At 40.5% G+C, this 22,650-nt stretch overlaps 6 protein-coding genes across 8 annotated transcripts; 3 read left to right on the top strand and 3 right to left on the bottom strand.

The window, feature by feature from the left end:
* Positions 1-446: 446 nt before the first annotated feature.
* Positions 447-2,004, bottom strand: LOC124313896 (pre-mRNA-splicing factor 38A-like). Its single transcript, XM_046778728.1, has 5 exons — positions 1,726-2,004; positions 1,493-1,652; positions 1,305-1,426; positions 1,158-1,243; positions 447-1,087 (listed from the first exon to the last, which is right to left on the bottom strand). Exons 1-5 carry the CDS (start codon positions 1,853-1,855, stop codon positions 497-499), a joined length of 1,089 nt encoding a protein of 362 aa, XP_046634684.1. The 5' UTR covers positions 1,856-2,004; the 3' UTR covers positions 447-496.
* A 221-nt stretch (positions 2,005-2,225) lies between these two features.
* On the top strand, positions 2,226-2,910 carry LOC124313933 (mitochondrial import inner membrane translocase subunit Tim16-like). The gene is made up of 3 exons (XM_046778789.1): positions 2,226-2,312; positions 2,349-2,514; positions 2,591-2,910. Exons 2-3 carry the CDS (start codon positions 2,356-2,358, stop codon positions 2,810-2,812), a joined length of 381 nt encoding a protein of 126 aa, XP_046634745.1. The 5' UTR covers positions 2,226-2,312; positions 2,349-2,355; the 3' UTR covers positions 2,813-2,910.
* A 285-nt stretch (positions 2,911-3,195) lies between these two features.
* LOC124313930 (furin-like protease 1) lies at positions 3,196-7,160 on the bottom strand. Of its 2 annotated transcripts, none has more exons than XM_046778785.1 (16): positions 6,987-7,160; positions 6,600-6,843; positions 6,436-6,534; positions 6,268-6,375; positions 6,068-6,196; positions 5,917-5,993; positions 5,752-5,840; positions 5,512-5,684; positions 5,245-5,454; positions 4,976-5,183; positions 4,785-4,902; positions 4,613-4,694; positions 4,341-4,551; positions 3,983-4,216; positions 3,694-3,903; positions 3,196-3,635 (listed from the first exon to the last, which is right to left on the bottom strand). In XM_046778785.1, the coding sequence occupies exons 2-16, from the start codon at positions 6,789-6,791 to the stop codon at positions 3,349-3,351; spliced, it is 2,427 nt and encodes an 808-aa protein (XP_046634741.1). In that variant the 5' UTR covers positions 6,792-6,843; positions 6,987-7,160; the 3' UTR covers positions 3,196-3,348. The 2 variants fall into 2 exon arrangements, with proteins under 2 accessions (XP_046634741.1, XP_046634740.1); XM_046778784.1 differs by having other exon boundaries at positions 6,600-6,820.
* A 282-nt stretch (positions 7,161-7,442) lies between these two features.
* Positions 7,443-8,825, top strand: LOC124313932 (ubiquitin-conjugating enzyme E2 T-like). Its single transcript, XM_046778788.1, has 5 exons — positions 7,443-7,722; positions 7,781-7,850; positions 7,934-8,141; positions 8,217-8,288; positions 8,357-8,825. The coding sequence occupies exons 1-5, from the start codon at positions 7,539-7,541 to the stop codon at positions 8,669-8,671; spliced, it is 849 nt and encodes a 282-aa protein (XP_046634744.1). The 5' UTR covers positions 7,443-7,538; the 3' UTR covers positions 8,672-8,825.
* On the bottom strand, positions 8,814-10,983 carry LOC124313931 (elongation of very long chain fatty acids protein 4-like). 2 transcript variants are annotated; one of them, XM_046778786.1, is made up of 6 exons: positions 10,761-10,983; positions 10,023-10,291; positions 9,899-9,955; positions 9,719-9,833; positions 9,149-9,276; positions 8,814-9,081 (listed from the first exon to the last, which is right to left on the bottom strand). In XM_046778786.1, exons 1-6 carry the CDS (start codon positions 10,981-10,983, stop codon positions 8,914-8,916), a joined length of 960 nt encoding a protein of 319 aa, XP_046634742.1. In that variant the 3' UTR covers positions 8,814-8,913. The 2 variants fall into 2 exon arrangements, with proteins under 2 accessions (XP_046634742.1, XP_046634743.1); XM_046778787.1 differs by lacking the exon at positions 10,023-10,291 and having other exon boundaries at positions 10,761-10,916.
* Positions 10,984-11,032: 49 nt separating this feature from the next.
* On the top strand, positions 11,033-15,114 carry LOC124313929 (nucleolar protein 6-like). The gene is made up of 6 exons (XM_046778783.1): positions 11,033-11,157; positions 11,226-11,476; positions 11,533-11,667; positions 11,722-11,838; positions 11,905-13,922; positions 13,995-15,114. The coding sequence occupies exons 1-6, from the start codon at positions 11,127-11,129 to the stop codon at positions 15,061-15,063; spliced, it is 3,621 nt and encodes a 1,206-aa protein (XP_046634739.1). The 5' UTR covers positions 11,033-11,126; the 3' UTR covers positions 15,064-15,114.
* Positions 15,115-22,650: the final 7,536 nt, after the last annotated feature.

Raw genomic sequence — 22,650 nt, 5'->3', positions numbered from 1 at the left:
GGAAGTTCTTGACGAAAAAAAAGTTCGGAAAAATTTTATCAAAGAATAAAAATCACCATAAAAATCCATATTCGTACGCCAGCCAATCATGGAGTCATTAACTGCGCGACCGAGTACGACAATAATTTTTCGGGATTAGTGAACAGAAATACAATTATTCGCCATTTCACAGAATTCAGAAAACGGAGCGAATTTTAAACAATAGTGTAAAAATAATGATTGATCTACAAATTTGTGTTTTAAAATGTTATTTGGGATCAGCTACTAGCTCTGAAAGTGTGTAGAATAAGATCCTATCTTGTTTTTGACACATTTGCAATAACGTCTCACTTAGGAAGAATCCAAAGTTCCTGACTGAGTTGATGGACGTTTAAGTCTGCACATCCAACACAAGAAAAGAGAATACAGAATCAGATAGACCCCGGAATAATAAGGAAATGAAAAGATGACATCAAAAGAGTGTTTATTACAAAGCGATTAGAAAAAAGACAGCAGATTACGGTCGCAAAGGAGCCAGCCCCAACTTAGCTCGCAAGGCATTCGCTTCTGCAATTTCAGGATCGATAGCAGCACTGCTACTGCTACTCTTTTTGCTATCTTTCTTTTTGTTGTTGTATTTGTCACGATCTTCGCCTCTTTTGCTTCGATCTCGTTCTGATTCACGATCTTTTCCGCGGTCCTTGCGTTCTCTACGATCCCTGTCTTGGTCTCTTCTGTAGTCACGCGAACGTTCGACTGAGCGGCTTCGCTGGCGGCGACTTCGATCCCTTTCTCTTTCACGACTGCGGTCTCTGTCACGCTCACGGCTGCGATTCCTTTTTTCACGACTGCGACTTCTGTCTCTATGGCGATCACGTCTTTCCCTACTTCTCTCTCGTTCACGTTCTTTATCCCTATTACGACGAGAACGCTCCCGTTCTCGATCACTGTCCTGCTTTGAACGCGATGAAGTTGGAGGGGGCGACAACGAACCTCCTTTTCTTTCACCCTCTTCTTCTTCACTTTCTGAATCTTCTTCCTCCAAGTCTTCTTCCAAAGCTGATACTCTCGGCTCAACTTCATTAGCTTCTTCCAGAATTTGACGTTTCTGAAAGTAAAATAAACCGTATTTAATCAGTATTTTTTTAAGTTGAATACTAATTAATTCACATTTCTACCTGAAGTCTGGGCAGGATAACATCACAAAAACGCTCTTCTCTCAGTAAACTATCAATGAAATCATCCATATAAAGAAGCTCAAAATCTAAATAAAACCATGTTAGTTTACAGTATTCTTTTTTAAAAAATCTTATTTTTATTCTTACTTCCTTCCTTGTTTTGAAACCGAATTTTTCTGTAATCATTGTAAAGTGGTTCTAAATATTTATATATTTCCACAGATGTTCCAACAAGTCTCATGTAGAATGCTCCCAAGGCACGGACATATCTAGAAATGATACATTATGTTAGGTTATTTCCTATAAAACTTGTCTGTTTTGGTCAAAGAACTTACTTGAAATCTTCATTTTTTATAAACTCTACTACAATGTCTTTTTCTGGTTGAATTTGAAGCATTTTAAGTGTAAGTGAGAGAAATGGAGTAGGTTTTACATTGCCACCAAATATTCCACCTATGTACCTTAATTCCATGGCCTTATCCACCATCAACTCAGCTAAAAAAAAACATACATAAATAAAATTTGTGCATTAAAACATAAGTAAAATTTTCAATAGGCATTGCCATACCCGTCAAAGCAAAGCATTCCTCTTTCCAGTACTTTGAATCATAAATTCGAGTTCTAATAATCTTTTCAACCAAGTATTGAGGATTTGTTCCTTTAACAGAAATGGCCTCTTTGATTGTTCGATTAGCCATTTTTAATTAATCTAAAACACTAGATGTGTACAGACAAAAGAATAATCATTGATATTTAATTGTGTTGTTAAAAAGTAAACTTTGTCGACATCTGTGACATTAGCAACGGAAACGGAACGACGCTTGAGTCCGTCGTCTGCTACGGACAGACAGAGACATGTGGGTGGGGCGGGACTGTGGGTGATGGGCGATCACTGAAAAAAAAAAAATTTTATTTTTATCGTCTCTCTATTTAGTTACACTTTTATGTAATATTTAAAATTTTTCGTATTCTTAACACATCAATTAATTATTTAAGATTTTTCAAACTAAATTTTGTAAGCTGACCTGTTCTGAGAGAACAGTCTTCATTTTTTTTCTGTAAGCTTTTTCGTTTTTTTTCGTCTGCAAACATTTTCCAGTTTGTTACTGTCGTACAGACGTAAATCATCACGTAATCTATTTGAATCTTTCTCACGATTGCATTTAAACACGGTTGAACACGATTGCATCGAACGGTTATGGCAAAATATTTGGCCCAAATAATTGTTATGGGGGGCCAGGTTATTGGACGAGCGTTTGCTAGAGCTCTTAAACAAGAATATCAAGCTAGCCAGGAAGCTGCCAAAAGAGCTGGTGGTGGGAAAGCCGGCGCATCACGTGTAGAAGCTAACTTCAAGGTTTGTTTGTTACAAACAACAGTTATGTAATGTCAGTAAATTTAAACAGCTAACACATTTTTTGTTCATTCCGTAGACAGGCATGACCCTCGAGGAAGCAAAAGAAATCTTGAATGTGGATAAATTAGAACCTGAGTTGGTACAGAAGAACTATGATCACTTGTTCAAAGTTAATGACAAAACGAAAGGTGGTTCATTCTACCTTCAATCCAAAGTATACAGAGCTAAGGAACGACTTGACCAAGAATTGAAACACGAAACAACAAAACAAGGACCGTCAACAGAAAATAAAATGTAACTTTCTTCAAAACAACAGTTAAGATTTTGGAAATTATCTTTGTAGTCAAATGAAAAATTGTACATATAGGGATAACTAATAAAAATTTTTATAACATCTTTTTATTCTAATATTTTTAGAATCCTTGTGCAAATTTTTTATATTGTGATGTATAAACATTTTTTCCAGGTTTACATTTTTTGATTTAGCAGGCATTGTTCACTTCTATCTTATATTTGAATCATATATTTAATTAAAAACTTATTGTCTTAAAACCACTTGTGATAGCTGAAAATTTATTTCACTTTACATTTACCAAGCCCATTAAATTTTTTTTTATGTATTAGGCTTTCTATAGTAAACACGATTGTTATAATGATGACGATGATAATTAATATGGTATTCGTTAGAACGTAATTTATTACAGAATCTGGCAAACCGCTTATTCAAATATTTATAGAACCTTTTTACAAATATAATCTACATTTTATAAATATTAAAAACTGACATTTTATCTTCTAAACAATGTTGGCTTTAGAAGAAGAATTTTTTACTCTTTAAACTGATTTTTCGGCGCCAATAGGTGGAGGAAGATTTGCGCTTGTTTGTGTCAACAGATCGTAGTCGTGGTTCGTTTCTCGTTCGTTGCTGCCGCTACAACAGTTTAAAAAACAAGAAGAACTGAAACTCTTTTTAGTGCACATCATGTAAATCGTTAAAGCCATCACGAGTGCTAAATTAAACGCCAGAGCCAGTTCAACACCCACGGACCAGTTTTCGTAGCCCGTCAATTGCTTTACGAGTTCATGCGGATAACAGTGCGATTCTGGTTCTATTTGGGATCCTACGGTGAAACAACATTTGTTAATAGATTTTTAAAACATGGGCCTAGCCATCAGTACCTGGTATAGAAACAAACTTGAGCTGTGAATCAGGATAGCATGAAGTGCACTGAGAATCACTTGGTCCTCTGCAGTAAAGACAAGAATAGTGGCACGGAACGCATACACCGCTAATGAGACCATTTAGTTCGGTGCGATTCATTGGATGTGAAGCATTCGGACAGACTGCCAAGCACTCGCCCTCCCACAAATAGGAACCACTTTCACACCCTGGGAGCCACAGCAGAAGAGGTATAATGGATTCAAATATGGTATGTTAATCAATCATACTAAGTTAATCAAGTAGTACCTCTAAGACTTCTGCTAACGGTCGTCAATGAGAGAGCTTGGGGCAATTCTGCTTCACGGTTTTTCTCCACGTTAAGTCCGGATGATAGAAGAGGCTGCTGAATTTGACTATCTTTTGCGACGAATTCAGCAACCGATTGTTTCAGTGGTTGAATGGGAATGTCATCAGATGATAATTGGGACTCTGGGTGTTCCTTGGTTCCATACGCTATTAGAGTCCATCCTATCAATGTCGCTACAATTTTGAAATATTGCAGAAACTAGGTTAATCTTTAAGTTGCGTTTTTGAGTCTTAAGGAGCAAATTACATATTGATTAAGACTAAGGATGTAAAGGAAAATTCATATTAGATAACTCACCAGGAAATCGGCCTTCATTTTGTATCTCAAGGGTCCAAACGCCAAAAGGACTTTCGCCCCAAAAATGAATCGACATGAAAGGCCACGAATGAAATCCGTTACGAGAATTGTCTAAAGGGCGACGCTGAAGAAGCGTTGAACGAGTTCCTGAAGGAGACGTTAGGAAAATTTGAATCTCTCCTCGATTCGCCGAAGATAGCGAAATCAATACCTAAAATAAGCAAGCTGACAATGACGTACAAAGTTTAAATTTGTTTTTAAAATCAAAATACCTGAAGATGCTCTATAACGTTGACATTTCCACACTCTCGCAAAAATAAATGCAGTTTGCTCAAGCTTTTGGCTGCGATTATCCTAAAACACAAAGTACATAAATCAAATCACGTCGTTAACACGCATACGTAACTGAAGTCCTTTGCGCCACATTCATCAGGTTAAACTTACGTGTTGGTATCAGCGGCCTTAATTTCGCAAAACTGTTGTGGAGGAACACTTTTCCAGACCCGTGCTAGGCGGACCATTGCTCCCGCGTCCATGAGCCCGTAACCAAATGAATGGCTAACTGTTATAAAGTAAATTAAAATGTGTTGCTCGATAAAATTAAATTTATGCAGAGAAAGATAAAGTGAAAATACCATTTCGACCAACTCCATTAACCTGCCAATCATGAGCAATAAGGTGGTCGGGTTTAGCCGTGCGAACGACAATATGTTGCATGTCGCGCCAGTTCAAATTTCGATTGGCTTCAAGCGTAAGAGCACAGATACCTGCAGCTAGTGGTGCTGCGGCTGATGTACCTGTATGACTAGGTGTGCATGAATGATGCAAGTCTGTCGTAACAATCTATTGATCAAATTAAAAGGAGATTAGTTGCAATAAGACATGTATTGTTAAAGTATTATACCTGTTTTTCGTCGGCGGCCCCACTGCTGTAGGCTGTAGCTAATGTGCTAGAACAGGCTTCAGAATACCATGGCACGGCTCCGTTCTCTGTCGCACTACTTATGCTCAACGTCCAAATTGAGTTGGTGTAACCATCACAATTGCAATTGTCGCGTTCTTTGCCGCCATTTCCTGACGCCCACACGAAAATTGATCCTTTTCCATTACGACCCTATAAACCGAGAATCATTTAGACTCAATAGGACTTGGTAACAGGAATTGAGCTCACTTTCCGGATCCCTTCTAAAAAAGCTCGAGTGGCCAACTCGCCAGGACCATCTACTGTTTTGCCATCGTCGTCAGGACCCCACGAAGCGCTGTAGATGTCAATGTGCTGCGAGTTGTGGCTGAGAGAATGGGCTTCAACTGCGTCAGTCACTTCACCATCCAACATTCTGATACCTAAAGAACAGAAAGTGAATAATCCAATAAATCGTTTATTAATCGGATGCGCTGATTATGAATGTACCGCCAATGTTGGCATTAAATGCAATTCCAACAGCGCAAATCGAATTGTTGCCCTGTGCAGCGACCTCACCAGCACACCGAGTACCGTGCCTACCAAGCAAATGAGAAGTGTTTTTTTTTTTTTTTTTTTTTTTTAAATGGTAAAAAATTAATTGCATCAACTAACCTGTTGGAATCGGTGGCATCATATCGAGGTGATGGATCATCGTCGTGATCATTGACGTCAAAGCTGGCCATGGGATCCTGACCAGAAAAATAAACACAATACATAAAAAACAAAAATTCTAGGTGGAAGGTAACAGGACAAAAAGGTGTACATAATTCCGGATAATATCTGGATGGTCCTTTTCCAATCCATCGTCTAAAATAGTGACGACTGAGCCCTTTCCGGTTATGCCTTCTGCCCAAGCTTCTTGTACGTTCATATCAAGTCCGTTTCCTCGGTTCTACGTTGAAAATTATATTAAGTTACAGCTTTCCCCAATGAATGAAATGAAATAAAATGGTGGACACTCACCAAATACCACATTTGTCTCCATCCAGGATCGTTAAGACTGACAGAACGAATCGATCGTTCATTTCGTTTGACACGTCGTTTTGCCACTTGTTGCTGTGCCCATTGAACCTTCAAAACAAATCGTTATTCAATACACATCTTGTATCATTCTAACATTGCATTCTGTACCTCTGCTTCGCTAGTAAGTAACGAATGATGATTTGAACTTGAGTGCGTTGATCTTTTGGCAACCTTGCGATGTGTGAAATGATAATAATCGTCGAAAATCTGTAGTATGCAATACATTATGATCAATAAAGTACAATTAATTCAAAGTCATTTGGAATATACACCTTTCCCAAATTTCTGAAACCATGTTTTGCAGCAATGGCATCCGCCACGCTATCCCCACCGATGACATGTACCGCCCATTGATCAGTAAAGATTGTGGAGTCAGACGTGTGCGAATGGCCGATGGAAATAGCGATCAAGAAAGATGTGAAAATGGAAATTCTCGAAATCCAGTCGAGCCCCAGGAAAAGCATTTTCAGTTTTTGTTGCTATATTTTGGTATCTGCAGAATATCAGAAAACAGAACTTTCATACATTATTATTCACAAGCTCATTTCGATCCTCGCTTCATTACGGTTATTTTGGAACAATAGCTAACCCATCACATGGCACCAGTGTCCTTCAAGGCTGCTACGTCAAATACCAAGATATCACAAAAGTCAACTTACCGGCTTGTACGACGGCGTGAAGGAAAGGTAACTCTTCGTTCTAAATACAAATGAAATATCTTTAAATTGGTGAATTTCCACTAGTTAAAAAACAGATTAACGACGAGTAATCTAAGTAAACATGGTGGCAATCACTTGAGGTTGTGTTCTCTCTTGACGTGATCGGCGTAATGACTAATGATAAAATTTTTTAGTTTATTTGCTAATCACTTTAATTAGCCTTTGGGCATGCACCCCCTTCGGCCTACATTTAATTTAATATTGCCACATTTCTGTAAAGTGCAAAATAAATAATATTTTTTGGAAATTAAATATCAAAATAATTTTTCTGTAGCATTAATTAGTATTTCTATACACTAGTTATAATGTAAAGATCTAGGCTACATTCTGATAATAAGCTTGCAAATTTTGCAACTGTGAATCATGTTTTCATTTTCTACCGCCATTATTTGAAAAATTCCACCAGAGGGCCACCAGAGTCTGTATCAGCGTATCAGTTGGTTGAAAGATAACCTCATTGATAAACTTAAAACGGTTCTTCTACGCAATTTTATGAACGCTGGGCTCTTGCAGTTTTTGTTTTCTTTCCGACAGGTTTGTGAAAAATTTAATGAAATGATGCCCAGTAATATTCGCACAATGAGAATGGCGAAAGAAATTAAAGACTTGACAAGAAATCCTCCTCATGGAATCACCTGCTGGCCCAAAAATGACAGAAATGATCTTTTGGAAGCTAGTAAGTTGAGTTTTCTATGAAAGTTTATAAATATTTTCTAATGTTTTCCTATTTTTAGTTGTGCAAGGTAGTGAAGATACTCCCTATGCAAATGGCAGCTTCAGAATTGACATAGTCATTCCAGAACGGTAAGACCTGTGACATTAAATACAGCTTGTGAAAACCCCTACAGCAAATTTCACTGAAACTTACCTTCTCAATGTTATTGCAGTTATCCAATGGACCCACCTCAGTTGAAGTTTTTGACAAAGGTGTATCATCCCAACATTGACAATGTCACTGGTCTAATTTGTCTTGATGTTCTGAAGATGCCTCCACAAGGTCGTTGGAGACCTGTGAATAATCTTTCCCTGATTCTTACTGCAGTCAAACAATTATTGTCAGATCCAAATCCTCATGATCCACTAGATTCAGCAATTGTATGTGTATACCTAATTTTTAGATTTTGAAGTGCAACCCTTGGTAATTTTTATTTTCATTTCATCTCTTACCAGGCACAAGAATATATTGCCAACAAATCATTGTTCATCGAGAATGCCAAAAAATGGACACAACTTTATGCTATGGTTTGAGATTTGAGATACCCTTTATGTCACCAAAAATATTGTATTAAAAAATTATTTCAAATTTATAGGAGAACTCCTCATCACGCCCATCCAAACGCAAGAGTGTGGAAGAACCAAATGGTGATGAGAAATCTAAACGTCATCGTCGCGCGTCTTCCCAATCGGAACCCCAAAATAGAGAAGATAGCTCATCTGAAGACCCCACAGTTTCAACCTCGGAGCCGTCAAGTAAAATTCCTTTGAAGCGGAAGCGAAATACTGATCCAGCCTGCGAGGAAGATTCTCAACGCTCTCACGATTCGCCTTTATCAGAGGATGCCAGTGTTCCAGAAAAACAAGATAAGAATTTCAACTCAATCGACAACAGTCGAAATAAAGTTTGATTTCTATTACTAAACGCAAGAAACAAATTGCTGAATTTTCAATTTCAGAACAAACATTTTTTTCTTCATTTTCTAACCCGGAATTTAACTTCATGTATGTGCTTTTCAAACTATTCTAGTATTATTAAGTGATGAAACAAGATATTGTAATTTATATGAGTTCTTTATTTTATGGTAATAAAAAATTCAATTTAATCGATAAAGAGGTCGTCAATTTTAGAAATAAAATTGCTTCGTGGCCATTATGACAGTTTCTTTGACTTGCGCAGGTATGCTTGAATGTAGAAATGGGAAAAGAACACTAAAAGTGTTAAACAGTAAAGTGCCAGTACGACGCTGAGTGTCGAAGGGAAATCACAGTTGTTGTAGTGACCGTATGAGATGTGAATCACGATAAGAACAAATTGAACCTGTATTACGAAATGAATGAGTCATCGTTAGTTCAGTTTTGAATTTATTATGCCATCTTTTTCTTACTATCTGGAATTGAGTCAAATAGCGTTTCCACCACAGATACGGCTGAATCCACGCCCCGAGTGAGCTCAATAAATAATAGCTGTACATTACAACATGAACCAAGGAGTTGAGCATTGCACAGAAGAAAGCTGTAAAAGAACAAGAAATTTATCGATTAAAACATTTCCGGGATGATTAGTTAAAGCAGTAAGGCTGTACAAGTTTTCGTATTTCGCTTTGTTGTAGCAATGGTTGCCTAGGAGATAAGCTTTTATAGATCTTAGTTCAAGCAGTTTACACTGCAAAACCAATGGGAGCGGGTAGAATTGTAAACTTTGTACCATGAGACGATACTTTGGGTCAGAGACCTCGCCCTTGTGTGCCGCTCCCATACATATCTTAGATAAGTGTGTAGGCTATGGTTACAGAGGGTTGAAAAGCGTATGCGTGGGCATAGCGCAAGGAAAACTACTTATTTGAACAAAACATGGTGGTCTCTTTCTCTGATGGGCTTTCTTTTCGAAACGAGAGACAGGATATTTGAGAACTATTTAAATTTATGTTCATCTAAACAATTTATTAATGACTCACATTGTCCTCCGGGAACGTATTTAACTCCGAGCCACCAATTAAAGACCATAGTGCTATGATGAAAGATGTGTAGGAATGTTAATTGATTGTTCTTTTTTCGTAAAACGAAAAATACCTAGAAATTTAAACAGGATTTATCAGGGTTGTCTTATGCCAAGTTATGTGCTTAAAAATTCATACCGTATCAATCATATCGATAACTTTTGAAAAGAAAAACAACCAGCAGACATCGGCCATCTAAAATTCACAAAAATATTAAATTCTAAATTAATTGTTACGCCTTTGCAAATTTATGTCGTCATACTCTTAGCGCGAGGGGATCCATGGAAGTGTCAATTGGTTGACAAGTTAGATCATAACGCGATAAAACAGAGGTGACGAGAAATTCGTAAAACATATAAGCCGAAAGGCTTATTTGGAATATGTTGTAGATCCGCATCAAATATTTAAGTGTGAACGCTGACCGCTTCTCCATGAATCGAGGGCCATAAAAGACTAACAGTAAATACGAGACTATTATTCCAATGATTGGCAGTGGCGAGCGAACCAGAAACCAGTTGGCGACGCGCGGATCTAATAAAAAACAGCGGAAATATCAGCTCTCAAATTACAGTGGAATTTGATTATGGAACAAATATTGGTGATTGACTTGCAGCGTAAGCGGAAAATTTTCCTTATTGATTAGAAAATCGATATAAAGGGACACACGGGGGTGGATCCAGCAGGAAATCAATAGTCTACCGTGCAGTCTGTTCACGGATCGGAAAGTTGTCCCTTTCCTTTCACGATGGACATGTATCACTCAACAAGTCTGTTACGTTACATAACAATCTTATTAAGTAAAACGAGATATAAAACAAATTTGGCGCCAAAATCCGCCAAATTTTTCGACAGAAACATTAGGAATTCATAGTACAAATAGGCCGACCCGCCCAAAACTAAAAAAAGATTGCGTAAACACGAAGAAGACAAAAAACACTGCAGGCAAAACATCCGCTTTCTCTGTCTAGTAGAAATTCTTTAGTTAAAACAAAACCTGTACCTCCGCTTCGGCTGACATCTTCGTGGAGCGTAACTAAATATTCCATTTTACACACTAAGACTAATTTTTTAAATTTCAAAACTATTTGGCTCGTAATCACAGACCACACCACACATTCAGAGTAGTGTGATGTGCTATTTTTGAGAATGGACTGAGAAAAAGACAGAGGGGGAAAGAAGCAGAAAAAGAAAAGGACCACGTGCATGGCGGCAAGAAACGCCATCTGTTAAAGGCTTTTAAAAGATAGTGGAAAAATTCATTGCAGACGACAAGTGTGTGTAGATGCGCGAAACACGTGCTCCTAAAAATTGTAAATTGACTTAGCTTCAAAATATTCCTTCCACTTCATAATCACTTCATAATTACATGGGGAAAATGGCACTAAAGAGACGCAAAGGTAAATGCTTATTTTTACAGTTTTTTACTTCAATCTGACCATATTATGAACATGTTTTACGTTTTTAGTCAACGAATCTGGAGGTCCTCAAACCAAAAAGAAGCCGACATTTAAGAAAGCAAAAAAAGTCGTAGAGAAAGTGATAGACGATTCTCCAGAAGAAAATTTTGAAGATGAAGATGACAATGGTTTTGGTGATAGTGAAGATGGTTTTGATGACATGGAGGAAATTCCTTTAGATATTACCGAGGCTGTTTCAATTGTTAAAAAGCCAGCTAAGCCTACATCTAAACCACAGACTAAAGCTCCTGCTAAAATTGTAAGAGCTCAATATATTTCAAATGGCAGTAGTAAAATATCATCTTTGCTTATTAGAAAACAGAAAACGTTAACCAGAAGGATGTTTCTAAAGCTCATAAAAAGGATTTGCAGAAGCCTCCAACTTCTCAAGAAATGAATGCTCTGCGGGAAACTGAAAATCTTTTCCACTCCAACATATTCAAACTTCAGGTTTATTGAGATTTTTTTTTAAATATATCATATACATAATCATGTAGTTTTCAGGTTGAGGAAATGTTAACAGAAATTTCAATGAAAAATAAACGCAAGAAAGAAATCGAAGATTGGATGAATCAACTTCAAGACACCATTGACAACATACCTGAAAGTGGTACACATTCAGTAAGTCAACCAAAGCATATACAGATGACCAACAAAGTTAATATGAATTGTTTTATTTCTTAACAGATCTCTGACACAACTTGGCTCGACGAACTAAATGTCACGTGCCCTTTTGAATCTGATTGTTATGACTCGACTAAGACATTCCAGTATTTGAAACCACAAAAGCTCATCCCTATTGGCTCTTGGGCTATTGGCATGACTGGCAAAGGCATATCAGTTGATATCCTGATTGAGATTCCTCGAGAGTCGTTAGAACGGGACGATTATCTGAATTACACCTACCATCGAAAAAGAGCCTTGTATCTGGCGTACTTGGCTGCCCATTTACAGAAAGCGACAGCATTGGTTCAAGATGCTCAGTTCGAGTCTTTTTCCGGAGATCTTTCAAGACCCATTCTTCTCGTTCAACCTACAGGAAAACTGAACCAGCGTGTAGCCTTCCGCATTTACGCTTCTGCTTCTGCGGATTTGGTAGCAGTAGAAAAACTTCTTCCCAGACGGAATTGTGTTACAAGCTCTAGTTCAAAAAATTTTTACAACAAGCCAAGTCCTCTGTACAACATGAGCGTGTTAGCCGACATGCGGATGGCCAAGATCAATCAGCACGCATCGGAAGTACTCTCATCAAAGAAGAATATTCTGGACTCGTGCCTACTCTTACGAATCTGGCTTCGACACCGACAACTTGATGAGTCTATCGGCATGTTCGTCTTGACCCAATTTGTTGTCTATTTGGTTGACACAAAGAAGCTCTTCCCGAACATGAGCATATATCAAATTATTCGTACTGTTTGGCTTCAGTTATCTCGTTCAGATTGGTCTAAAGAAGGAATTACTCTACGTCAACAGTCTGATACGGCTCCGTTGCCGGTCGCCGATGCCCACGCTTCGTTCCCGATTGTTTTTCTGGATGAGACGAGTACGTTGAACTTCTGCGCCCACCTCTCCCAGGCAGCCTACGAATGGCTAAGATGGGAATCCACCCTGGCTGTTGGGTTGCTCAACAAGAAGGGAGTCAACAGTTTCGCCGCCCTGTTCATCACTCCGAAGCCGTTTTTGTTGACTTTCGATAACGTTGTCATGATTGACGATGCGCAAGCCAGATTGCAAAAAGACAAACGCCAACTCTATTGGCTGACTGGAGCAGCTGAGAAAATTCATCAGTGTCTCGCCAAAGGATTGGGCGACCGTCTGAAATTGGCGGCATGCAGGAGGCTGCCAGTTGGGTCATGGTCCGTTGCAATCGAACCACCGAAAAACACTTCACGGAAGTTGGCTTTCGGATTCTGTTTCAATTCTCCCGCTGCATGGGAAGTGGTGAACAAAGGACCGGCCGCCGACAGCCCAGAGTCTGTCGAATTTCGCTCTTTCTGGGGCGAAATGTCTCAACTTAGACGGTTTCAAGATGGCTTCATCTGCGAAGCAGTACATTGGCCAGCCAGTAATTGGGCTGAACGCCGTCTCATCTGCCGTCGAATCGTCTCATTTTTGTTGGAGAAACGGCTCAACTTGTCCAATAGCTTCGTTTACATCGCCGATCAATTGGAGACTGCCCTGTTTGTTCCCAGGTTGGAGAAATCGGTCGCTTACGGAACGGGAGAAGAGTTCACTATGAAGGCCCTTGAAGCCCTGGATGAACTAACGAAGAATCTGCGATCACTGGAGGACTTGCCTCTCTCGATAGCTCAAGTGCAAGGAGTGGCTGCAACTTTCAGGCACGCCGAAACCTTTCCACCCCAACCAGGGATTCCGCAAGGTCGATTATCTCTTTTCGACAAAATTGGAGATAACATGCTCCCTTCTGTCGAAGCGACTCCTATTTACCTTCCCTCGCTATCGGTCCTGTTGACTTTGCAAACGAGCGGCAAGTGGCCCGATGATCTCGAAGCCGTTCGCCGGATCAAAGCGGCTTTCTACATCCAGCTGGCCGAAAAACTTCGCGTCCTCTTTGACCTCGTCGTTCGAGTTTTCACCGATCACATCATTGTGGAGCGCAGAGGCTACATTTTCAAGTTGGTGATCGCTTATCATCGAGATGTAGCCTTGTTGAAACGCTTCGTCGAGCCTAACGGAATTGTCAAGTGAGTTACCACTACTTTTTGATCAAAAGCTATTTTTGTCCTATCTTGATTTGCATTGTTCGTTTGTCATAGGTACCGCGACAATCCGGAATCACTCCTCCTGCAAAGGGATCAAGAGATTACCCCGAGACTGGCAGCGGCACTACGTGCCCTACATGCGGAGCAGCCAGCCTACAGCACGGCCGTTCGTTTGGCCAAGCGTTGGATCGCTTCGCACATGCTGTTGGAATATCTCGAAGAAGAAGCCGTTGAAATGATTGTGGCCAGCCTGTTTGTTGATTCGACCATGTACGGATTACCGTCGGAAGAAGAATCCGGCGCCAAGTCCTCGCTGCATGACGCCATCGACTGGGTGGGACCTTTGACACCTCAAGTGGCTTTCTTCCGGTTCCTCCAGTTAGTTTCGACCTACGACTGGACTAGCCAGCCGCTCGTCATCAATTTCAACAATGACCTCACACCAGAAGTGATTCGCGACATTGAAACATCTGTCGCAGCCCAGCGAGCCCAGCTGAAATCACCTTTAGTCCTGGTGACACCTTACGATCCATCCGGCGTGGCGTTCACGCGTAGCACGCCACCGCTGCCCGTCTGGTCACGTCTGATGGTGTTAGCCCAAGAGTCGCTCAAATTGCTGGAGCGTCAGTTGATGGAATCCGACGTGAAAACCGTGGACGTGTTCCAGGCATTCCGTCCACCCTTGGATGCCTACAACTGTGTGATCCATCTGTGTAAAGGCGCTGTCGCCCGCCGTCTGTACACGCTCGATAGTGTGCTCGACAAGAAGGTGAAGCTTCACGAGCACCAGCCTAGGAAGACGCTCTCCATCTACGATTACGAGCCCGTCGATCGACTGCTGGATGAGTTACGATTGGCCTATGCCGACAAGGCCCGCTTTTTCTATGACAAGTATGGAGGCTTGCTGATCGGCGTCATGTGGATCGACAAAGCCTGGAGCACGCCAACTGAATTTAAAGTCTCCCACGTGAACGGCTCCATGTTGGTGGCGTCTTCGGCCGCAGGTGGTGAAAAGCGGTTAGCCCCCAATTTGGAAGCCATCTGCCAGGATTTTCTCATTATGGGCAAAGGTCTGGTCGAGTCGGTCGAATGCGGAGCACTTGTTTGGCAAGATTCAGTCTGAAAAAAAATAAAAATCAATCAATTCTAAATAATAAACTCTTTATCAACAACAGCAGGAGCTTGCAAAAAAAAGCGACTTTTTCTTATGCTTTTATCTCTTTTTTAGATGCATTAGACGTCACGGGAGCTGGTCGAGCGTGTAGCCAAGGACGTTTTATTACATGCCGGAAAAAAAATTTGATTTACTCGCAGCGCTTTTTTTTTTTTAAGAGCAAAATAGTGTAGTGGAGTAAAAATAGTGGGAGACCAGTTTGTGTTATTGTTCTTGAGTGGTTTTCACGACTGGGTTTTTTCTTTCTTTTTTTTTTTCTTTCACGCTCTTGTGAGTTCAAGATCAGAGTCGAGGTGTCGAGAAAAGGTTTTTCTTGCTCAGTTAAGACAATTCGACACATTCGGCCTTCAAAAACACATTCCAAGTGGCCGTTGGGCGTGGGTCTGTGGCAGTTGGGGGAAAAAAACGTTTCGGGCATTTTATTTTTTAGACTTCTACTATTTCTTCTTCTCCGTTTTTCTTTCTTTTTTTTTGTCGAAGGTTCTCACGGTTGGTCGGATAATGAGGCGTCATTTCGACCGGTGAATTGCCTGACGTTAGTTTTTCTTTCACCACTTGTGTGCGTCTTCGGTGTAGTGTATAGACTGCCGGCTTTGAACCTCCTCCTTCTCGTTATACTGCAGTTCAGTTGCCTCGCTCGCTCTTTCAGCAACTCCTCGTGACGCGTCAACCGTGTCGGCTAATTGTAAACGCCTGATGAACTCGCCCCTGTTAACTTTGTATAAGTCGTCCTGTATGTAGAGTTGAGAAAGCGCAGGGGTGGGGTAGGATCGATGGGGGGGATCGCCACGCTAGTACCGTCTTTCAATTTGCTAAGTGATACGTTGTACTGGGATGCAGCAAACCGGAAAAACGGCCCTTTACCTTGGCTCAGCCAAGTAGATGATGATGATGGTGGCGGTGGGTATAAAGTTAAGCATTTTGTGCAGATGGCGCTGGAAGCGGTAGAGATCCTTGCCAGACCGCGTTTTCGTGAGTTGTTCCTCTTCTCGTTTTCTTTACGACCGCCGGGACGTGACGTGAAATAAGCCCATAATGCAAACCAACACGAAGAGGAGGAGGTTGATGACGATGGGGAGAAAAGTGTAGTGGTAAGGTTAGTATATAGACTCCTTATATATTTTTTTCTTTTTCAAGGACCTTTTTTAACGCATGCTAAGCACATACGGTCCCAACACTCACTCCTCGACCAGGTTTCTGATGCTGTTACACTATTTGCAGGCATGAAACAGCACCTCCCTTGTCCCCTTGTCGTTTCTTTGTATATATTATTCTTTCGTCGACAAAATCCTGACAAAATCTTTGGACTTTTTTTCCCATGTGTCATTTGCATTTACGGATGTCGTCGAGGTTCTTCATCCCGGGGATTTTCTAGCGTTGAAGGCTTACCCGGGATTTATTTTTTAAAATTAAAAAATGAATTCCGGAGGTGAGAGAAAAGAAAAAAAAAGTGCCGTCTCACCCAACTCTCCACGCTACTTATACCAACCCTTTCCGTGTTGGCGAGTGTGAGACCCAGCAAGTGTGGAAGAAGTGGTGAATGCAACAAGGTGCTAATTCAATTTACCAGGGAAATGAAATAAATAAAGAAGCCGAGGGCCGACACATCGGCGGGAAGGCATAGCAACAGCCCCAACAACCACATGGGGTGCACTGCACCAGCAGCTCGACTATAGGTGTGTAATCAGAATTAATGAAGTGTCGCAGACTCTCCCGCAACGGCGGTATTTACAGCTTGTATACCGTCCAAGTCGACAGTCTTTTGTGTTACCGGCGCTTTCGTGGTGCTAATGATATTAGAAGCTTCTCGTCATCGTGCCCAAGGATTTTGTTTATTTCCTTTTTTTATTTTAATTTTTTTAACTTTATTTTTTTAATTTTTTTGTATTCATTAGAAGAAAAAAAACGTATTTTTAGTTGGACGGAACAAGTAGGACGGATTGCGGTTCATCCACCTGATGGATTGTTGATTCGGTGGGTAGGCGGAGCGAGCCACTCCCGAAATGTTCTCCTCTTTTTTTTTCTCGTGTTTATACCCTCCCCTCTGGTCTTCCGTCGTCACTTTTGCATTAAGAATAATCTAAAAAGCAAACTGCTGGTTATTAACTTTGTTTAAAGCGTTATTATATTCGCTTTTTGGCCCTTTGGCAGATGTTAATTGGCAGTGGCAGCGCATCTGTTGTGTCATCGCATTAGCAGCCGGTCCCGGTCGGCCGCCCATTCGAATATCCAATGAGTCTCAGGTATTTGGCAACAGTCGAGCGACTCCGCCAGCAACTTCATTCTCGGCATACATTTTCGTTCGTGAAGGAATTTTATTTCCTTTTTTCTTTAGGTGAATCGCGCAACTTCCAGGAAAGAAAAAAAGAAGAAAAAGGGGATTGGCTCGGGCGATTATTCCGCTCTTTCTCAATGGCGAATTTCAGCAACAACAGCAACAACAACCTTCACGGTTATCTGAAAGATTACTTAAAAAAAAATAAATAAAAGGAGGAAAAGGATATCAAACTAGGGGGAAGGTAAAATATCAAATTTGAACGATCTTAGACGCCATTACAATTTTTCTACAAAGTTTGGTTGATTTGGTTTTTTTCTTTTTTTTCTTTTCCTTAATGTTCTTTTCCGAACCCTTCCCCGTAATTTTCTTTGGTAGTGACTTTTCTCGACCCTTCCCTCTCTTTTGATTGCGTAACAGTTTTACAACATCCACCCACCGGTGGAAAATGCAGTGCAATTCGCCTCGTGGTCCAGTGCGGAGGTCCGTTTCTCCACGTCGTGTCAATTATCCTGTCAATGTGAACTTTGATCATTTCTCTCTTCAAAGTGTCCAACACCCAGTGAGGCTGCCCAGCACACATCTGGATCCATCGTCTTTCGGTAAGTCGTGATTATTTTAAAATTATTTTATTTTCGAATAGAACGTGATTTCTTTGTTACTCCACTACTACCAAAGAAAACCATTTGCGCTTAATGGTCGATTCCCTCCAAAAAAATCCCACGCCGTTGTCTTTTAAAAATACTGAAAAATCGTTAGCACAAAATTTACGATAGATGTTTTAAGTTTTGTAATGGCGACGCAGAGATCTTGTTTCCTCAGTATGAAAACTGGTAGTATATAGTCGAGTTCTATATTTGTAAAAATGCTGGGTGCTGTTGTTGTTGTGCGGGTGGCTGCGCAATCTCGTTTGTTTATTATCATTACACGCACACACACCCAGCGCTGGCAGCGCGCACACAATTCCCTTGAAAGAGAAAAAGCTTTTTGTTTTACCTTGGGATTTTATTTATTGTTTTATTTTTCCCGCGTTTTAAATTGAGACGAAACCGGACGCCAAAAAAACAAGACGAATGTCGCTCATTGCATATTGTCCTCGTCGCTTTACCTTTTTGAATTTCCATTCGCTTCCTTATCGTTATGCGAACCGCCCCGTTTGACTGCGGTAAATTGCTCAACTCGTCGTCGTCACACGACATGAGAACAGGTGGACGGGTTGAGATGAAATAAGAAGCTTATAAAAAGGTTTGCCGAGCGTGAATAGTTGGCTTGGCATGCCGATTTGTTTGCACAAGCAAGAGCAGCGCAATCACGTTCGTCTCGTGAGTTCCATTTTGAGCCAAGAGATTTTCTTTTTTTTTTTTTTTTTTACTTTTATTCGGAAAATAAAAAAAGAACGTCCTCTGTGTGTGTGTGTGTGTGCGCGCATTTATTTTTCTTTCATTTTGCCTTTTAATGCGGATGAAAAACAGCACCAGGGAAAGAAGAAGAAGAAGAAAAGTTTGTCTTTTTCTTTTTCTAGAATATCACGGCGAAGGAATGTATATTGAAGTTGCACGTTCGTTTACCTTATTGGGCATGAAGTTCACGTTCTCCAAGCAACTCGCCCTCTTCTTTTTCTTCTTCTTTGGCTTGCTTGAGATGAGTTCGTCGTCCGCGTTCGTTGTTTGCCAGTTCGCCTTCGCCCTGTGTCACGTCCAATGAGTTTGGTGGTGGTGGTGGTGGTGGTGGCATGTTGACTTTTCATTTCGATTCTCTCGCCTTTTGAATTTATCTTTTTTCTTTTTTGTTGCTGTTGTCGGGAGCTTTTTTTTCTTTTGCGTTCAAGGGCCGACGAGTTTGGTTGTTCACATTTTTCATCGGAAAAATGTTAAATCTGTCCCCTGGGATCCCTTGTCATCCATTTCTCTGCTGATAGGCAACCGACGGACAAATAGCGTCTGAGAATTATACATGGCCACTCAGCAATGCGGACTTGACCTAATACATCACAGGTTTACTCTGCTGGGATGGGCCACACACACAAAACTTAAGAAAAAAAAATCCGCCCGGCTCGGCATCATCACAGTTTGTTTTTGAACTTGCTGGACTGAAATGTCTGTCGACGCCTCTGGCCATCAAGTCGTCGTTCAAGTATAAACACGTACCTTTTTATTTTAAGGAACAATTCTCTTCTCTTGCAATCTTTTTCTATTGGTTGGAAAAGAGAATCAAAATAAAATAAAAAGGGACGACGATGGGGGCAGCAGCTCAACGGCCAAGAGCCAGCGGGAGTCGCTTGTCGTCTATAGATATATATATTTGGGTTCTCTTTCTTCACTTTTGTCTAGCAGTTGTTGTTGTTGTTATTGTAGTCGTTGCTGTTATTGTTAACTTAACGGAGATAAATTGGGTGGAAAAAAACAACAAAACAAAATAAAGAAGGGAAAAGAGAAAAGTACTGACTGTATACACTACACTTTGGTGCCGAAAAAGGACTGATGCAGTCGTCGCGACACCGCCCAGCAATAATCATTCGGGTGACGACGACGTGCTGCCCGTCAAGCTGGATTTCTTCCTTTGAGCTTTGGCTTCGTCCTTTCTTTTCTCTCTACCGAGAGCGGCCATCGTCGGATCTATCGTCACTTGTCCAACACTGTGAAATCCAAACGGGAGATCTGAAAGTCCAGCTCAACTTTTTGGGCTTGTTTGTTTTTCTTTTTTATTTCGTACGGGAAATCTGGAAGCGAAATCTGGCAGTGAACTGGTAATGGTCGATCATTTGACCATTTTCTAATCGACCCGATTATTCCGTTTTTGATGGAACTGATGGCCGACGCCCATTTTTAGGCACTCGTTCGTGAAAATAGGAGCTGTGTTGATCTCCTTAGCGCTTATCGCAGCACGAAATCTCTAATGCAGAGCTAAAAGAGCGTGGAATCGCATTTTGCGCGCCACTTTCAAACCAGGAAAGAAAAAAAAGTTCAAATTGAAATTCGTTAAACGTCACATGATTTTTTCCTTTCTTTTTAACGGATAGAAATGACGACGCGCCAATTATTACACATACAATCGGGTCAGATAAAAAAAGAAAAGAAATATATACTACAAAATAAAACCAAACGAAGCCAATGTAGGACGAGCGCGCGCGCGTGATGTTTCACGCGGAACTGGCGTCGGAACGCGCCCATTTTTGAAATTAAAACCCAATAATAATAATAATTTTTTTTTTCTTTTTTTGGAGTCTAGAAACTTGAGCCCCATGTTGTTTGCCTTTTGGTGTGTGTGTGTGCGCATTCGGTAGCTGTAGAAATCCGTATTGCGCATCTGAATACAAATAGTTGTGCGCCCCCGTCTATTTTTTTTCTTCTCTCTCCCCTTTTCATCCCGCCTCTCTTCTCCCGATGGAGAAAATCTGGAGTGACTTTTCTCTAGCGATGGTTTGTGTAGATTTTTGAAAAAAGATTTCCCGTGCAGTCCGCGCGCCCCAGCACTTGATAAGCCAAAAGCCAAATACGACGCCCTTTTTTTCTCTTTCATTCCCTTTTGCCAAGACTGAACGCGCATATAGTAACTCTTATGTTTTACTCTTTTGCTCGTGTTTGTTCTTCTGTGCCCACACACACACACACGACCACTTGAGATGTTGGAATATGTATTTACGACAAGAAATCACACACAAGGGCATACACAGCAGCAGAGCACTTCAAGGACTGTGGGGTTTCTCTCTTAGTTCTTGGCTCGCAAGATGAACAAGAAGAAACAGAAACTAATTTATCACAGTCATTTGAGACTAAAAACTCGACATTCAACTTTTTTTTTCAACATTATTTTGATTTTGTTATTACTTTTTTTTTCTTGATGATTTTCTGTTAAAAAAAACAATTTCTTTTAAGGAAAAAACTGATTGGGGGTTCTGAATAAATGGGCTGCACATAGAAAAGTAATGTAATTCGGATCTTTTCTGTATTTCTGTTCGAAATTCGAAGCAACAAAATGACGGTTGAAGTAGTAATGAAACAAGCCTTGCTGGACGAAAGAAAGTGATCAATTCAATCAGCATTTTTCGGGGCTTTTTTCTTTTTCTTTTTTTTTCTTGATGAAGTTGATTGATTGCAGTGAAATTGTCTTTTGATTTCTGTGTGTGTGTGTGTGTGTGCTGGTGGTGGTGGTGCCTAGCAGCAGCAGCACAAGTCCTTCCAAAAAATGAAATGGGAAAATCAAGAGCTGGACGAAACCGGCTTTTTGGTGTTCTCGCTCAAAGGGCCAGCAGTTCAATTCATTATTTCTCTTATTTTTTCTCCTTCTTCTTCACGTTACTTTGATTTATTTCCCTCGAGAGAGTTTCACCGGCCGGGGCCGTGAGCAAAGAAGAAACTTGACCATTTACCAACTGAGCGGAGGCACACAAGCGCACAGCATTGAATACATTTTACACACAGAAAAAAGAAAAAGAAAAAATGAACCAAGGCTGCTGGAGGCATCGTTCAGAATAAGAGAGGGGAATATGAACAAAATAGAAAGAAAAAAATGGAATGAAAAAAAGATGGAGGCTGGCAACCGAAGCTACATGTTGCAGCATTTATTATTATTTTTCACGTCTCCCAAGCGCGGTCGTGATTGTGTGTTGATCTGCCGCCACCACCGCGCTGCCGCCATGCTCCTACTATTTCATCTTTCTGCCTTTGTGACGCCTATTTATAAGACGCGTGTCGAATTTCAGATTATTTTTTTTTAAAGAAAAATATTTGACGTACCTGGGATCGATGCCAGGTAGAAAAATACGCAACTATTTTCTTCGGCTCTATAGAACAAACGTTACGCTCTAGACATTCTTTTTCTCTAACGGCCAATTTATGAAGATGTGATTTTCGTCGTGCTGGCTCTACAAATAGTAATAATCACATGCATCTTCTTCTTTCTTTTGTTACAGTCTAGCGATATTTCTTTTCTGTCTATACATCCATGATTACTCGACTGTATATTCTTTTGTTTTATCCGAAGGGCAGGGCACACTCTTTTTTATTCTTAATATTGATTGTCGACGAAGCGATTCTCATCTTCTTTTTTTTTTTGTTTAGTTGTTGCTCGTCTCTTGCGCTGTGTCTACGTACGCGATTGGGCGTATATCATCGCTGAATATATTTCCTTTTTTTATTTTTATTTTTTTGTATTTTTTATTTCGATGCTGATTGAACGATCCGACGCATGACGTAGATCGCGTCCAGCAGCAGCAGCCGCGGCCATCAATTCACGCAACAATCCAATCACGCTCGCTCCTA

This window comes from Daphnia pulicaria, chromosome 10 (assembly GCF_021234035.1).
Source record: "Daphnia pulicaria isolate SC F1-1A chromosome 10, SC_F0-13Bv2, whole genome shotgun sequence".
NCBI lineage: Eukaryota > Metazoa > Arthropoda > Branchiopoda > Diplostraca > Daphniidae > Daphnia > Daphnia pulicaria.
The sequence above is the reverse complement of the archived record's forward strand: the minus strand, read 5'-3'. Positions and strand labels throughout refer to the sequence as shown.

Bases quoted from the DNA above. Each gene is read 5' to 3' on its own strand.
- LOC124313896 (XM_046778728.1), bottom strand. From the start codon at position 1,855: ATGGCTAATCGAACAATCAAAGAGGCCATTTCTGTTAAAGGAACAAAT. The intron at 1,653-1,725 runs GTATGGCAATGC...GTTTTTTTTTAG, and splicing joins GGAATGCTTTGCTTTGACGG to CTGAGTTGATGGTGGATAAG. The intron at 1,088-1,157 runs GTAGAAATGTGA...TTTTACTTTCAG, and splicing joins TTATCCTGCCCAGACTTCAG to AAACGTCAAATTCTGGAAGA.
- LOC124313933 (XM_046778789.1), top strand. From the start codon at position 2,356: ATGGCAAAATATTTGGCCCAAATAATTGTTATGGGGGGCCAGGTTATT. The intron at 2,515-2,590 runs GTTTGTTTGTTA...TTCATTCCGTAG, and splicing joins GTGTAGAAGCTAACTTCAAG to ACAGGCATGACCCTCGAGGA.
- LOC124313930 (XM_046778785.1), bottom strand. From the start codon at position 6,791: ATGCTTTTCCTGGGGCTCGACTGGATTTCGAGAATTTCCATTTTCACA. The intron at 5,184-5,244 runs GTATAATACTTT...TTTGATCAATAG, and splicing joins GGGCCGCCGACGAAAAACAG to ATTGTTACGACAGACTTGCA. The intron at 3,904-3,982 runs GTACTACTTGAT...TGTGGCTCCCAG, and splicing joins CGTTAGCAGAAGTCTTAGAG to GGTGTGAAAGTGGTTCCTAT.
- LOC124313932 (XM_046778788.1), top strand. From the start codon at position 7,539: ATGAACGCTGGGCTCTTGCAGTTTTTGTTTTCTTTCCGACAGGTTTGT. The intron at 7,851-7,933 runs GTAAGACCTGTG...ATGTTATTGCAG, and splicing joins GACATAGTCATTCCAGAACG to TTATCCAATGGACCCACCTC. The intron at 8,289-8,356 runs GTTTGAGATTTG...TCAAATTTATAG, and splicing joins GGACACAACTTTATGCTATG to GAGAACTCCTCATCACGCCC.
- LOC124313931 (XM_046778786.1), bottom strand. From the start codon at position 10,983: ATGGCGTTTCTTGCCGCCATGCACGTGGTCCTTTTCTTTTTCTGCTTC. The intron at 10,292-10,760 runs GTACAGGTTTTG...GTTTTTTATTAG, and splicing joins AGATGTCAGCCGAAGCGGAG to ATCCGCGCGTCGCCAACTGG. The intron at 9,956-10,022 runs GTATGACGACAT...TGTGAATTTTAG, and splicing joins TGGATCCCCTCGCGCTAAGA to ATGGCCGATGTCTGCTGGTT.
- LOC124313929 (XM_046778783.1), top strand. From the start codon at position 11,127: ATGGGGAAAATGGCACTAAAGAGACGCAAAG. The intron at 11,668-11,721 runs GTTTATTGAGAT...TGTAGTTTTCAG, and splicing joins CCAACATATTCAAACTTCAG to GTTGAGGAAATGTTAACAGA. The intron at 11,839-11,904 runs GTAAGTCAACCA...ATTTCTTAACAG, and splicing joins CTGAAAGTGGTACACATTCA to ATCTCTGACACAACTTGGCT.